At 50.8% G+C, this 15610-nt stretch overlaps 1 protein-coding gene across 1 annotated transcript in view; it reads right to left on the bottom strand.

Moving 5' to 3' along the window:
- Positions 1-15610, bottom strand: part of CACNA2D4 (calcium channel, voltage-dependent, alpha 2/delta subunit 4) — a 139908-nt gene that overhangs the window by 85976 nt on the left and 38322 nt on the right. Inside the window, exons 7-18 of the mRNA XM_011967152.1 lie at positions 13289-13349; positions 12501-12651; positions 12243-12317; positions 11270-11359; positions 11051-11164; positions 10209-10287; positions 8813-8946; positions 5730-5807; positions 4867-4947; positions 4226-4300; positions 839-925; positions 119-190 (exon numbers count right to left, since the gene is read on the bottom strand). Of these exons, the coding sequence (XP_011822542.1) occupies positions 119-190; positions 839-925; positions 4226-4300; positions 4867-4947; positions 5730-5807; positions 8813-8946; positions 10209-10287; positions 11051-11164; positions 11270-11359; positions 12243-12317; positions 12501-12651; positions 13289-13349 (1097 nt within the window). The remainder of the gene's footprint in view (positions 1-118; positions 191-838; positions 926-4225; positions 4301-4866; positions 4948-5729; positions 5808-8812; positions 8947-10208; positions 10288-11050; positions 11165-11269; positions 11360-12242; positions 12318-12500; positions 12652-13288; positions 13350-15610) is intronic.

The following is a 15610-nucleotide window of genomic DNA, read 5'->3' on the forward strand; positions in this document are numbered from 1 at the left end:
CAAGCACTCAACGCTTCGCTATAATTAGGCTAAGTCCGGGTCCCTCGTCACTACTCCAAACCCAATTAATGAAGATGCCTTCCTAGGCCACGCCCTGGCTCTGTTTCTAGCTCCTTACCCCTTTATCCATCGGAACCTTCACGTCCATCGAGAGAGTACCTGTTTCCCTGTTGATCATGGCTGTTCTCAGCTTCAGGAGGAAAGACAATGACATTAGTTCCTTGGCTCACAGGCGAGGGTGAAAGTATGGAGTTCTTCGGACCAGACTAGAGGTGATCCCCAGAAACACGTTTGGTTCTTCCCTTTGTCCTCTGAGAGAGATACCAGGAGGGAAGATGGACCTGACTCTAAGCTCCATCTAGCTCATAATTCCAGGCATTCCCCAAAATCCCACTGCCGAGTGGAGACTGATGCATTGGGGTACAGAGTGCCAAGTTGCTGGGACACAATTTCCTCTAGGATGAGATACTGCGATCAAAAGCCAGGCTAAAACATCACTAAAACTCAGTCTCTGCAGCTTATACACGTGATCTCATCCGGCCTCAGTAGTCCTTGTGATCAAGAAGATATTGTTATATTTTTATAGTTGTTAAAAGAATTGCTCATTTTAGGCATTGCTTGTGGCTTGATCTTGGAAAGGCTCTGGGATGGACCTGTCCTGCCTGTCTTGGAAAGGCTCTGGGATGGACCTGTTCTGCCTGTCTTGGAAAGGCTCTGGGATGGACCTGTTCTGCCTGACAGGAACAGAGTGACCTCAAGGCTCACAGCCACACAGCTGACGTATTTAGTTGGATGTAGAGCTAAACTAGCTTCCCTTCCCCCTATTTTCCCCACTCACAGATTCAGCCTGGTCTTCCCACTCCACTTCGGAGAGATCCACACTGTTGTAGTTAGGTTTGGGTTTTAGTTTCTTCCCCTCTCTGTACTGGAGTCCGCATGTTAGGAAGAAAAACATGCGGTTAGTGTACGACCTGCTCAAGTTTATCTCTTCTACAAAGCCTTTCAGGTATATTCATAAAAGCAAAGGATTCCTTAGAAATCAATCAATCCAGTAATTACTTACGGTTATCTGGGCAAACTTCCACCTGATACAGAGCTCCCCTTATCGACATCTATGACAGATGGTCTCATGGCCTCTGAGTGAATCTTCCCCATGGCAGGGAGCTCCCTATCTCATGGGTCAGCTTGTTGGAGCTTTGGACAGCCCTAACTGTTAGAAAGTTCCTCCTCATACAAAGCTGAAATCCATCTCCCTGTGACTCCACCCACTGATCTTCCTTCTTTCCCCTGGAGCTGCATAGAACACGTTCCACCTGACAGCCCTTGGGATTTCCAAAGGTACTTATCACGCCTAAGACTGCACTGCTCCAACTGAGTTTGCCCTCTGTGCAGATGCCTCAGCTCCCTCTGAATATGCTCTACTTTGTCTTCAATGTCACTCTCAAAATGGAGTTCCCGTGACAAAAGCCAACCTTCCAAATGGGGTCTGACCAGTGTGGCGTGGGCTGTGATCTGTGGACTAAGGCGTCAGGGGGCCTGACTGCTGCCTGCGTTTCTGCTGTCTTCCTGGCCAGCCACACAGACCTGGCAGTTCAGGCAGAGATTTCAGACAGTTCGGTCCCCTTGATCTTCCTCATGGGACACACCGTCAGATCCCTCTTCACAATCGTGTGCTTGGGCACTGAGTGTTTCCAGAGCTCTCCATGCATCCCTAATACATTTCATCTTGCTAGTTTCAGCCCATTGTTTTAGAAGAATGCTTTCTGAATACTAATTTTCTCATTTAATGTATTAACCATACCTTCTAGACTCTATGGCGTCTGCCTTCTGCATTTTCATCTTAGTGATAAAACATTTGAATGGGACGGAGACAAGGACAGATCAGTGCTTAATAAAGACCTCCCTTCAACTTGACATACAGCCATTAATCAACATGCTGAGTGTTATTATTTTCTGGCCCTGATTTCTCTCTCTCTGAAGCCAAGACAGATGTCATCAAGTTATGTATGATTAGGTCTGCAGCACTTCCCAGGTTTAGTTTATTAACCCCAACCAAAAAAGGAAAGAGGATAGTTTATCATTGAGGCAAATTAAGGATTAATTAGCACGTCTGCTTTGAGCCAAATGAGGCCCCCAGCAGATGCCTGGACAGCTCCGGTCCCCTGTCACTGTGTATCTTGCTTCTGCCAGTTTTTTGTTTGCTTGCTTTTTTCGGGGAAGCATCATGCTGATTTCTTGCCTGTTCAGGGGATCTGTAGGGTCCCCTTTCCTCTCTTTTCCGCCTTTCCCATGCCTGGATCATGCTTCTTGATCTTATTAATGACCATACTCATCAAACAGCCCTGCCCTGCCCTCTCTTACATGGGATCTGTTTCCTTTGGGTGGGGCTCAGCATTCCATTGCCATCTCCTAAATCCTGACAAAGCCTGAAGATCATCTGTAGCTCCTCACTTTAAAACCACAATTCAGCCGGGCGCGGTGGCTCACGCCTGTAACCCCAGCACTTTGCGAGGCCGAGACGGCCGGATCACGAGCTCAGGAGATCGAGACCATCCTGGCTAACACGGTGAAACCCCATCTCTACTAAAAACACAAAAAAATTAGTCGGGCGAGGTGGTGGGCGCCTGTAGTCCCAGCTACTCGGGAGGCTGAGGCAGAGAATGGCATAAACCCGGGAGGCGGAGCTTGCAGTGAGCTGAGATCCAGCCACTGCACTCCAGCCTGGGCGACAGCGAGACTCCGTCTCAAAAACAAAACAAAACAAAAACAAAAACAAACAAAACATAATTCTACTCCATTAAATACTCCTACATGGGGCACTGACATAGAAAGATTTCAGTCCAATGGGATGGCTCTTTTCATTTATTACTGGGCATATCCTCCTTATTTTTTCTTTTTCAAATGTAACTATTGTTTTCCTGATAGTGCTTTCCTCAGATAACTCATTACATTGGCTTTACTGTATCTTTTGTTGTGTCATAGTGTTCTGTGTGGTATTATTCCCTAATTGTTTCATTTGTGTAAGTCTGGTTTTCCTAATTAGAGTATAAGCCTCGGTTTATAGCATTCTTCACAGCATCGTGAGGTCAGGCACGAGGAGGTTCACACTCAATCAACTGGTTGAAGCCTTATATTCATCTAGAGTACATAGATGATGACAGGCAGTTTCTGATCAGTACCCCTCAATCCTGCAAGTCAGTTCCAGAATCAGCATATTATTTCCTCAGTGAGTCATTTTGCTGGCACTGGGGCTGCCCCCCGCAGAACCCCTTGGTACAAGGGAGTGACGTGTTATGGGTTCAGATGCTTGCCCAGCAGAGCCTGAATTGGAAGACAGTGTGAACAGAGTGGCTTCCAGTGTACCCCGATCTCTCTCTATTCAGAACCCTTAGAATTTGCCTTCAATAGTTAATCATTGCCTTTCAGATATTCAGTGTCTGTTTGAACCAAGTGGAATGAATGGAGTGTGGCTTAGACTGACCTCTCCGAATGACACCTGGGCAGATGAGACCCTAAGTTCTCTGGAAGGCGATCTGCTATCTGTCTTCAGTTGCCATCTGTTATTTACCACAAGACTGGTAGAGGGCAAAGGGTTACGATTCTCCTAGAACTTTAGCTCCCTCCGTCCCAACAATCACATTGAGAGCTGTGGTCATTATTGCTGCATAGTGCTTGAGTGCATGACTAGCTCCTTAACCCTGAAGGCAGAGCTTTCAGATAAGACAATGCAACTTTCTTCCTCAGCCATCAGATGCTCAGTGGAACTCATGTGAAAATACCCCCGCCTCTGTGTCAGGGTGGAGAGGGCTGGGAGGGCCAGGAGCACTCAGGAACGCATCCTAAGCTGTGCTGCTCAGGAGAGGGCTCCCTGCTATTTCTATGGTTAGCTCCTTGTTCACCCAACTTCACAGGCCCCCAGTCTGGGAGACTCCAAGCAGATGTGACTAATGGCCCTGTGGGCTCTTCAGCCTCAAAACTGCACACTTCATTACGTGTTCTCTGGCCCACTCATCAGTCATTTCACATGGTTTTGCCTTGTCTCTTCTGATAGATTCCAAACAACTTGAAAACAGGGGCCATGACTCGAATACATTTTTTTTTTCTCATATTACCCACTGGGTTCCTAAATGGAGCCCAATGTGTGTTTGTTGTTTTAATCGTTTTTGTGAATTACCCCCAAATCCCATACAGTGAGGATCCCAAGGCAAAGAAGGTCTGTACCTACCAGGGGTCGGAGGTCAGGATGGGAGAGGATGTAGCCATTGTTGGTGTTCAGAAAGGCGTATCCGTGCACTCCAAGCTGCCAGAGTCCAGGGTGGAGGGGCATTAGGTCTGCTGTTTGTGCTGGGCATCTGGAGTTGGGCAGGGGTTTGGGGGCCACAGGACAGTCGAAGATGGCAGCTCACAGCAGTGAGTGTTTTCAATAGGAACACAACTGAGCCAGTGCCATGCTTCCATCCATTGATTGAGGAGTCCTTTCCAAACTTGACCGTTTATAGCAACCATCATAATACATATTATCACCGACTTCTTTCCCACCACATGTTCTGGGTGCTTTGATGATGTAATCTCACTCACACTCACAGCAGGACTGTGTGGCATGGAGGAGCAGACTGAGAAACTGAGACACTGGGCAGGGAAAGGACTTACTGAAGGCCACAGTGCAAGTCATAATTCGTGGTGGGAAAGGGACCCAGGGGCACGCGTTGCTGCTCCCATGCTCAGCACCTGCACTTCTTGGGCGGTGACGGAGAGGCCCCATCCAAGCTCTGGGCTTGGCTTGCCTGGAGAGAGGCTCTCGTCACAGGGGAGGGAGTTTGCTCCTGGGGAACCTGTGATCCCCACAGGGAACAGACCCAGGCTCACCTTGTACCGGGGCGCCAGCTTCATCAGCTCTCTCAGGGCCACATCTGAGCCCACCACACCCAGGAGAATGCCATGGGATCGCTGGAAGGAAAGACACAAGGAATGGGGGAGACCCAACTTCCCTGTTCACAAGGTTAGACTGGATCCTGGGCCTGTCCAGAGCTTGGAAGAGGAAGCCACTTAAGCTTTAAGTGGTTCTTCCTCTGCAATTAGATTCTAGGCTGGGAATAAAAATCCGGACTCTTATCAGACAAGGTCCCGGGAGCAAAACCAGCTACCAGGAAGATTAATACCCGGCATTAATATTTAAGTTGTAATATTTAAATGGAATCCAAAGTTAAATGAAATATTAATCTTCACGGCAGAGGGTGAAGTTGTTGGGATCTTAGGGACCATAATTCATGGATGCTCTGAAGCATATGGGGCCTGAAACACGGGGGGAAATGAAACATTTCCTGACCAGATGGAGGATGGAAGGCTCGAGAAATCCCCTCACCAGAGGCCTTTACAGACAAGTTAGAGTCTGCACACCCTGGCAGATTAAGCATGGCTTTGCAGGAAGGCTGGCAGGCAACCCGCCAGCCTTACTTCCCCAAGGCAGGGGTCCCAACTGCAGAGCAGCAAAACGACTCCCAGCCAGCGAGCAGAGTCCCTGGAGAAGCCATAGAAAATCACAGACCCCCAGATCACCTCCAACCAGGAGAGTTTGGGGTAGCTACTCTGGGACAGGCCTGGAAATCTGCATTCAAACCCTCCCAAGGTGGCTCAGAGGCACAGCCAAGTCAAGAATCACCGGTCTGAAGATGCCATTGAGGCCCCAGGTTCTAATCCCTGCTACAACCTCTCTAGGAGCAGCCACTCACCGTTTCGTTTTTCTTGCTGAAGACTGGCATGGCCACAGTGGTGAGTAGCATCAGGCTCTGAGCCTGCGAGCTGAGGAGCTGTCAGGGAGGGGAGAACAGGGGTCAGAAGCTGTAGCCTAGGGCCACTGGTTTGCCGTACTCAGAGCACCCAGTGCAGAGAACCCATGGTCACTGCATCAATTATCCAGAGTCACCTTCCCACAGGAAGGAGGAAATCCCAAATGAGGGTTTCTCTGCAAAAGGAGAGTTGGCAGGAATGCTGGGGGCCAGAGGTGGACTGGAGGGGAGGACCAGGCTGATGTCATTCAGCAGGGCCCTGAGCCCCATGACCCAGCCCCAAGCACCTTCACTAAGCTCTCTTGTCTCAGGGAGGCCCAGGCTGAGTGTTGAGCGCGAACCCAGGAAACAGGCCTATCTGCGCCCGCCCAGAAACAGAGAGGCTTTGCACAGCACCAGCTTTCCAGAAACCTCTGATATGGACTCAAGGTTGCTACAGGTGAGAGGGAGGACATTGACCCAAGCTACCCAGAAACACAGGCACACCCTGAGGAACCGCAGCGCAAGGGCAGGCCGTGGTGTAGCTGTAGTGGCCCTCGGGGCCATCCCTAGCACATCGGTCAGACTCACATGGTCTCCACTCGCAACACCAGAGCCAGAACCCTTGCCAACCTCTAGATGGCTGTCCACCCTGACTGCCTGGGCTCGCCGTGCTGGCTCCTCCAGTTATTTGAAAGGGACTCTGCACGTGTGCCCCACTTTATAACAAAGGTAGGATTCCGACAAGCATGTGGGAAGAGAGGTATCATAAGTCCGACCTTGGATGAGATCAACTAAAGGAGATTGCTGAGTCGTGGAAGTCCACAGTTGACTTTCTTGGAGAAGGAAGCACATTTTGGCCACTATGTCTCTTTTTCTCGCCTCATCTGAGTTTTCAATTTAGAGTTAGAAGTAAGGCTTTCTGAGAGTGAACCACGATGACATCTAATTGTTTTCTGAGCTTGGACACATCTCCATGGGCTACATGAGGGCTTTCCATTCTCCTTCTTGAGTGAGGAGTGCATGAAGCCAGCTTGTCCCTGGCTCCCAGGAAGCAGCTCCCAGGCTCTTGGAGGCCCGTGTGGCCTGCTCTCCCTAGGACATGTCTCAGCCTGGGCAGGGTCCATTCACAGCTGTCCCTGCACTCGTGTTTCTGGACACACTTGGGAGGGCAGACACCTGCCCTGGGCTCAGGGGAGTGACATCCTCCTCTCAGAGGGTTCCGAGGTGGGTCCGGGAGATCTGCAGGTGACTCTTAACTTCAGGGACTCCTAAGTCAGGGACAGGAGAGGGAAGGAGGAAGACAGAGGAGATGTAGGGACTGGCTGCAGGGGGTGGTTCTCACTGAGGGACACCTCAGGAGACAGGTGTAAAAGGGACAGATGTAAAAGTGAAGATCAGACCGTGAACTGTGGCCTCGTCTGTGTGCGTGGAGGTAAGAGAGCGCCCGAAGGTCAGGCTGTCCATGGAAGGCGAAGGACGTCCTAGCACCACCCGTCTGACATCAGTGACAGCACACAGGGAAGCCGGGGTTGCCTCTACCCACCTTCTGCCAAACTCACACCCAACACTCCAGGCCACCTTCAGCAGGAATGGCCTGAGCCCAGATTCTCTCATTGGATTTCAGGGTTCCGAAAGCCTTCGCTCTCCAGCTCCCGTGGCATGACCACAACACTCCCAGGCAAGGGAGGCCACACAGAGCACCGGAGCCCTGGCCCCTCCTGCTGGGCTGGCTCCTGGCAGGCAAATGAATGCACAGGTGATGGAGAGGAAGCACAGGTGCCAGCGGTCACGGGAAGACAGCTCAGAGAAGATCCCCTCCTCCTGTCCTCCTTCTCCCCACCCACCTCTCTCTCATCGAACCTGGACACACAGGGCCCTACAAACACTTGGCCAAGGAAGGGAGAGCCCTGCCCAGAAGCAGCCAGCTCGTCCCTTCTCTGCAGCAGTTGGTGATGGTCGGATGACAAGTGCTGGGCATGGCCTTGTTGGCTGAGCCCCTGTAAAGTAGATTAATGAGCTTTTCATCCCAAACTTGGCCAGATGGCTTATGTCTACTATTAACAGGGGGAGGTAAGCATGCCACTGCCTTCGGACATAGAGCAAGTCTGAAGAAAGCTGGCCGTTGCATTCCCAGCCTTTTTGTCAGCATGGGGACTAAGTTCTGGCCAGTGAGAGGTGAGTTCCGGGTTCTGGCACGAGTCCCTGCAAGTTTCCCTCACAGGGGCGAAGCATCCTGCTGCCGCTTCCACAGCCTGATGCTTAAATGTGGTTTCATTTGACTCATGTTCCGCCAGCCTCCTGAGCACAAGGATGAGGGTCACATCCCTGGGACAGCAAAGGGGACGGCAGGGAGGAGCCTGGGCCCCTGACGACCAGAGAGCTTGTGGTCAGCTCTAGGCTTTGTTTACCCAAGGCCGACATTCACTTCTATCTTATTTAAGCCCCTCTTTTTGGGTCTCTCTAGAGCCCAGCCTGATACATCATCACTGAAGCAGGTGGCTGCCTATGTGATGGGGATTTGAGAAGTGGTAGAACTGTCTCCCTTCCCCAAAAAGGTCCCATCTGAAGCTCTCCCTTTGATGTTCATTCTTTTGTGCAAGTCATTGCTGCCTGTAGTCCTTTGAAAATGCAGGGACCCAGGAAGGGAGAACATGTGTGCCAGCTGTGGGATGGTGGATTCTTGGTCTGACCCCTTTCTCCCCCGGGTGGGTGGGAGACAGGGATGATGAGGGAGGCGAGGACTGTGGGGGAGGAGGGAGGAACAACTTTGGAGCAGGGACCCTGTCCGTGGAGAGCACCCTGGGCAGGTCTGCTGGGGGTCTGGGGCAGCATATGGGCAGCGGCCCCATTAGTGGGCCAAGGGCTGTCAGGAAAAGAGGAGGAAAAGCATGGAAAAGCGGCTTCATCCACCCTTCTTAATGTTCCCTAAGGTGCTAGGCCCACCCTTCTCCTGAGCCAGGAAGTCTTGCTCCCTGGGGTCCCTAACTCTGGGATCCCTAACTCTGGGATCGGCTTCTCTAGCTGGGAGCTGCTGCCAGGCTTACCTTGCTGTCCATGTAGGCCTCTGTCCAGATGATGTCGTGGTCATGGTTGATGACCATGGGGCGGCTGAGCACGTGCAGGTATTCCATCACGTTCTCCTGGGTGTCCGCCAGCGTTGAGATCTGCGTGTAGTAGCCTGCGGTAGGGAGGGCCACGTGGGTGTGGAAGGCAAGGCTGCCCGGGGAACTCCTCGCCAGGGCCTGCACCCTCCCCGGCTGCTGATGGCTCACAGCCGAATCCTCTCTGGAAACTGGCCCGGGGCGCAGGGAGCTGCTTCCCCCCAGTTGTGTCCTTTACCCAGGGGCAGCCGCAGGCCAGTGGGAGGCCAAGGTTCACCCTGCCTCGCCCTGGAAGACCTCTGAGGGGCTCTCTCCCACCCAGAGCTCCGCGCAGGAGCAGCAGGGCCTGATGCAAGGGCACTGGGGGTCGGCTTCTTCCTCTCCCAGCCCCGCCCTCCCCACTTCCTCACAGGAGCATCTCCTGAGAGTGCCCTGTAAGCCTTCTTCTGTCATTCTTAGGTCTGTGTTCAGGGAACCCAATCAGAGGCAGAGACTTCTGCCTCTCCGCTCCTCCTTTTTCTGGTCCTTTTCCTTGCTCGGGTTGTGGGGTGGGTGTTACAGCCTCTTCCCTGGAGCCATGGTGACACTCCAAAGAGCAGATTGTGCAGAAAGCTGTGAATGGCCTCTCTGCTCTTCTGGCCCCCACCTCCCACCATGTTCATCCCCCTCACCAGTGAGATGCAGCAACTGTCCGCTCCCAGCAGGTCTCAGACCCTTTGAACACACCGTTCCCTCTGCCTGGAACACCCTTCCAGTTGCCCCACTGACTTGGAGAGTGCCTCCCCCATGGCCCCCCCCCAGCACCCTGAATAGTCTGTGTCTCCACCATCAAAGCTCATTTCAGGCTGTATCGTGGGTGGTGGTTTACTCGTGTGTCTCCCTGCTGGACAATACCAAGAGGCAGACTGACCCTGAGTCCATCCTGATCCCTCTTGGTCCCCTGGTGCCTGGAAATCGTGCCACGTGCATAGTGGATGCTCAGTGAATTTTTGTTGAATCAATGGGGTCTGGTCAGAGATAGATGAGGACCATTCACACACAAAACATTATTCCAAAGAAAACAGTGACTCTCTGCTTTTTGTCTGGGAGCAGAACCAGAACCAGAGTCTATGCCTTAATTTGCTGACAGAAAGAATGGGGGCAGGATGGAGACAGAGCTGACATTGTCTCACCTTGCTTTTTCCAAATACGAAGGAGGGACTGAGGCTGTAGTTCTTGACGTAATGCTGCTCCTCTTAGGGGCCACGGGGAAGCACAGGCTCAGCACCTCCAAGGCTGGGTCACCCTGTGCCCCGTGCTCAGGCACAGGTGGGAAGGCACCTGCCGGCCCGGCACTCACCTTTGTTGTTGCATGCGATCCACTTCATGCGGTCGGCAAAAGACACTTCTCTCCCAATGAGGTAAGTGAAAACTCGGACCTAACCCACAAGACACAGATGCACTCAGCAGCAAAATTCCTGGCCGTAAGTAATGCTAACATGGTTTATGTGAGTCCTAGATGTTGGGCTGAGTGCTTATCAGTCTTCGGGTTCTCCAGTCTCACCCCTGAGGCCCAGGCAGCAACACAACACAACTCGCCCAGGGCCATGGGGACTGCGGAGTAGGTGCAAGGCTGAGGTTTACAGCCTGGCAGTTCTTTTTTTTTTTTTGGGAACGGAGTCTCGCTCTGTCGCCCAGGCTGGAGTGCAGTGGCACAATCTTGGGTCACTGCAAGCTCCGCCTCCCGGATTCACGCCATTCTCCTGCCTCAGCCTCCCGAGTAGCTGGGACTACAGGCGCCCACCACTGCGCCTGGCTAATTTTTTGTAATTTTTAGTAGAGACGGGGTTTCACCGTGTTAGCCAGGATAGTCTCGATCTCCTGACCTCATGATCCGCCCGCCTCAGCCTCCCAAAGTGCTGGGATTACAAGCATGAGCCACCGTGCCCGGCCCAGCCTGGCAGTTCTGATGTCCCCAAACCATATTCTGGTCCCTCACCCCAAACCTCCTACATCAGGCCTCTGTGTCTCGGGTCATCATAATTTTGGAACACCCAATTAAAATGTATCTGAAAGCAAGAATGGCTCTAATAGGAAAGCAGATTTGCATGGGGGCCATCCTTTTAGGGGCCCTGCTGGTGATCCCATCCATGGCAGAAGGAGAAGCTTTTTTTTCTCCCCAGACGCCCGTGGGAGGGTCACCTTACAGTCTGGCCAGTTATACTTCTCAAACACCGGCTCGTAGTCCTCCACGGCACCGTCACTGATCAGCATGACGGCCTGGTTGCAGAGGCTTCCTTGCTTGGCCTCTTGGAACTGTGTAGGGAAGAGGAGTGCCCGTGACCACAGGCCAAGCCTGCCTCCCCCCACCTGCCCCCTTCCTCCCAGTCCTTCCCTCCCAGGCCTCATTATAGCGGGCACCTGCTTCAGGATCTGGAAGGCCTCTCTCAGGGCTTGGTCCACGACCCCCACACCTTTGACCATCAGCTCCTCCACCAGCAGTTTGAAATGCTGTCATGGGTGAGACATTAGAGAAGCATCAGGGGGTTGAGTGGGCCAGTGGAGCTTCATGTTTGGTGTTAATTTAGGAGGCTGTTTCGGGCCATCAGAGGCCTGTGTCTCCATGATGCAGCTAAGTTCATGGACTGGTCCTCTACAATAGGTGTTTCTCAAATGTCCCCAGGATAAACTGAGAGAGGGTGAATGACTTGGTACAAATCCATGGCCACTATTGGCGGGAAATGCCAAGTATGAAGCTGAGTATGGGGGGAGGACGGTCCTGGGATGGAGGCAGGGTAACCTCGGCTCCCAGACCACAGCCCGCAGCCCGCAGCCCGCAGCCCAGGGGTGCGCACTTCACAGTAGAAAGTGTGAAGGTGCCCAGGGCGGAGGCCTGGCTTCAATAGGAACTCAAACCCCAACTCCCCCATCACAGAGGGAGGAATCTATGATGTGCAAAAGCTCTCCTTAAAAATTTATTGCCATGTCCTCTCCTCCTTTGTCTTTTACCAGAGAAAAAGGACGATACTCAATGGGTTTAAATTTGTCCTCCTTTCAGGGAAGCTTCTCATGAAAACTGACATAATGGAAAGGCCCAGGTAGGAGGCCAAAGGGGAAATGGAGACCTACATAATCCACAGGGTGAAAAACCAGTCCTGAATAAGGAAGGTTCCGTTTGGTGTGAGGTCTCTATCTGCTCACTGTTTGCTCTGATAAGTAGCAGCGTGTTTACAGCGCGGTTCTCTGGTTGTTTGCATGGGTAACATGCTCTGCTCTCATTCCAGGTGCCATGAGAATAAGCAAAAGGGGCCACAGACACAGTCTGCAGAGACAATCGCCCACCATCCAGACACGAGCAGGGGCTTGTTAGTGTCAGGCCACAGTGGACACTCACCTCTCGATTGTCTCGGTCCGCCTGGACGAGGATCCCTTTAAAACAAGGCTCGATGTAATGGACGTAGTCATTGTACTGCAGTTGCAGTGAGGCGAGGGAAGGTAGGGGGAGAATAAACAGCATCAGTTTGCAAAGTCCAGGCCCAGCAAACACACTCACGCAGGTCACAGGGTGGTCAGGGGCTGTGGGTCACCTTGGCACCTGTGTATGATTTCTAGAGCAAGTGAGAGCTATTCTAGAACAGGAAGGCACATTTACCGCAATGATATTAACAAAGTCATTCTCCCCCAGGGTGTCCAAGATGGTGGTGATGGTGTGCTTGGCAATAGTCATCCTCAGCCCCTTCATACTGCCACTCACATCCACCAAAATCACTATGTCCTTGGGAGAAGTAGCAGCTTGAATGTACCTGCAGAAGAAAGAAAGGGACATGCCCAAGATGGGAAAACCAAAGCCAGAACCAATACCTGACCAAGGTCTGCAGTTATTTCTATTCAGATGCTGGCTCAAGCCCACCCAAAGTTCAGGGCAACCCACCTATGGCAGATTTTACATGTTTCATAACCACTCGACACAGTTCTGGAGCCGTCTGGAGCGGCAGTGGTTGGGGATGTGCCCACCTAACCGGCCAGGTCAAGCCCTGGAGGTAACCCTTGTCCCTTTTGATTTAGACCAACCAGGGTCCCTGAGGGGCTGGCAGCAGAAAGGGAAAGAGCTGGGCTTCAGATTCTGTTAGAAACTTGCCAAAAAAGGGGTGTTGAAAGAGAGGAGAGCCTAACAAAAGGTGGATGTGGAGACAGCTCGGTGTCCTGGAAGGAGGTTTAGGTTGAGAAAGACACATATGATCAGTCCTGGAGCAAGGCAGTTGCAGAGGGAAGGGAGGAATGCTGGTGCTCTTCCTGTTCTTGTGTCTGGTTTGGGTTCTATACACCCAAGGCCCTTGAGTGATGGTCGGGGAGGGGGTGGGAGTGGAGGAGGACGAGGCAAAACCCAAAAGCTATGAGATAAATACCCGGGCTGCAGACCTTTCCCCTATGAGCTCTTACCAGCCGCGGTTTCGGCAGTCAAAGGTAATGACTCCATTCTCATCAGGTGTCCATTTTATACCTGGGGGAATGAAGACTCGTTCTTTTACTAGCTTGGTGAGGCTGCCCCAGATCCCCTGGCTGGGTGTGGACCCCCAGGATGGCCATAATCCCCAGGGCAGAACAGCTTTGGAGCTAGGGAACAGGGTGGGGACCACTGGGACATGCCCTGTAGACTGAGACAAGCTGGCAAGGAGACATCTGCCAGCCAAACTGCCCAGATGCAGAGCTGGGGGTCATTTCACAGGTAGGCCCACATAGGTGGTGCCTGGGACTCATTTGTGAGGCGAAACCTCATATCAGATAGTGGAAGGGGACGCTTTGGAGAAGTGTGACTTTTAACATCCATTACCATCCAGCAAATTGTGGACAAAATGTTGTCCACAAGTGCTCTGACTTCTAACCCACTTGTCTCTAGGTGTTAAGCTCATTAGCACTCAAGATCCTTCCTGTTGGCTGGGATGGGATAAATGATTGGGTTCTATGACTGTAGGCTCTTTGAGGTCAGGGATTCCTAGAACACAGCAGAGTATATGCTTAATAAATGTCTGTTACCTGAATGAAAGGACAAATGAATGGGTGTGAAAGATCTTGCGTTGACCCAGGAGCAGAATGCTGGTGTAGATTTTTATCCTATTCACCTAATAAAAAAATTTGTATAGATGCACAGAAAACACTGACATGATCCACAATAGAATCTCGACTTGAAAAGACTTTGATTGAGAATAGTGGGTTCAAAATAAGAAGAGTAAAAATAACAGGTAGAATTGCAATGTGTTGTGACTGGGATAGAAAAAATGATTGTAGCAACATCATGAATGTCTAGAAGCTCCAAGGGCCCTTCCTACTCCACAGTGGTTAGACTTCAGATGACATACACTCTTTGAGGCATTGCTGGCCTCTCAAAGGTAGGAGAGGTTTTCAGAGACCATGCTCTTCAAAACCAAACCAATGAGAACACAGCCCCAGGGGTGAGGCGTAAGTGTGAGGTCAGCTAGCACCCAAAGCCTTGAAGGTGGGAAGCAGAGCCATGGGAGTGTGGTGTGATGGGAACTTGAGTACCACTGATCTGACCTAGTCTTGCAGGCAGTCATGGGAGGTGGGGCTGTCCTGAGGCCGCATTCTTATAGTAACATAGTCGTGGGGAATTTGATCCTTAGAACAGCAATGAGGAGGAGAAGCTGAGTCTGAGATTACTGGCTCTTAACCAAAACCTTCAAAGAGGACTTTGGAGGTCCTGGATGAGGGTACCCTCAAGTCCAAGTGGAAACAGAAGCAAATTTTCTTGTGGATTCCCAACTCAGACTCACCGGACTCCAAAGATGACAAGCAGCATGGCCTCACAAGCAAAGATCACCAAATACATACAGAGCAGACCCCTATTAGGGGGAAGCAGCAGACTCAAGAGCTACCTTAAGAGCTGGATATAGCTTCTCAAGAATTACAGATGTTGGAATGGCCAAATACCAAACACAAACGAGGTAGGTATGAGAAGAACACACAATACGAAGAACACACAATACAAAGAACATGCAAGAAATGACCAGGAATGAAGAAACATCTTTGCAAACATGAAACTTTCAGAGATGAAAAAATGTATATGTTGAAACAAATAACTTAAATGGATAGTGCTTTATTCATGGGTAAAAATAAAATGCATACATTTGTGGATGTATCTAGAGTTCTACTGAGGCTGGGATGAGAAGGTTTAATACACATCTGATTGGAGTCACAGAAAGAGAAAAGGGAGAGCATGGAGGAAAGGTGATGGTTAAAGAGATGATATTGGCAAATATTCTAGAACTGATTAAAAATGCAATTCTACAGATCCAGGAAGCACAGTGTATCCCAAACAGGATGAATAAAAAGATATCCACATATAGACATACAGTAGTGGAACTGCAGAACTTCAGAGGCAAATAAATAAATAATTAAATAAACAAACACCACAAAGGCAGCCAGAAAGCCCACAACACCTACAAAAGAAGAGCAGTTAAACTGATAGATTTTTCCCAACATCAAAGAAAGCCAGAAGACAGTGCATAAACAGTTTTCAGATGTTGAGCGAATAGAATTATTAATTTAGAATTGCTTTGTCAGCAAAACTATCATTCAAGAATGAGGATAAAAGGAAACATTTGTAGATAAACACAATCTGAAGCAGTTTATACTGAAGGCCCCACTGTAAAGGAACTTCTGGAGGATTTACTTTAAGAAGAAGGAGAAGGATCTGGGAAAAACATCCTGACATGCGTGAGGGAATGGTGAAGAAATAAAATCGTA

The sequence above is a fragment of the Mandrillus leucophaeus genome, unplaced genomic scaffold, assembly GCF_000951045.1.
Source record: "Mandrillus leucophaeus isolate KB7577 unplaced genomic scaffold, Mleu.le_1.0 Scaffold79, whole genome shotgun sequence".
In the NCBI taxonomy this organism is placed as follows: domain Eukaryota; kingdom Metazoa; phylum Chordata; class Mammalia; order Primates; family Cercopithecidae; genus Mandrillus; species Mandrillus leucophaeus.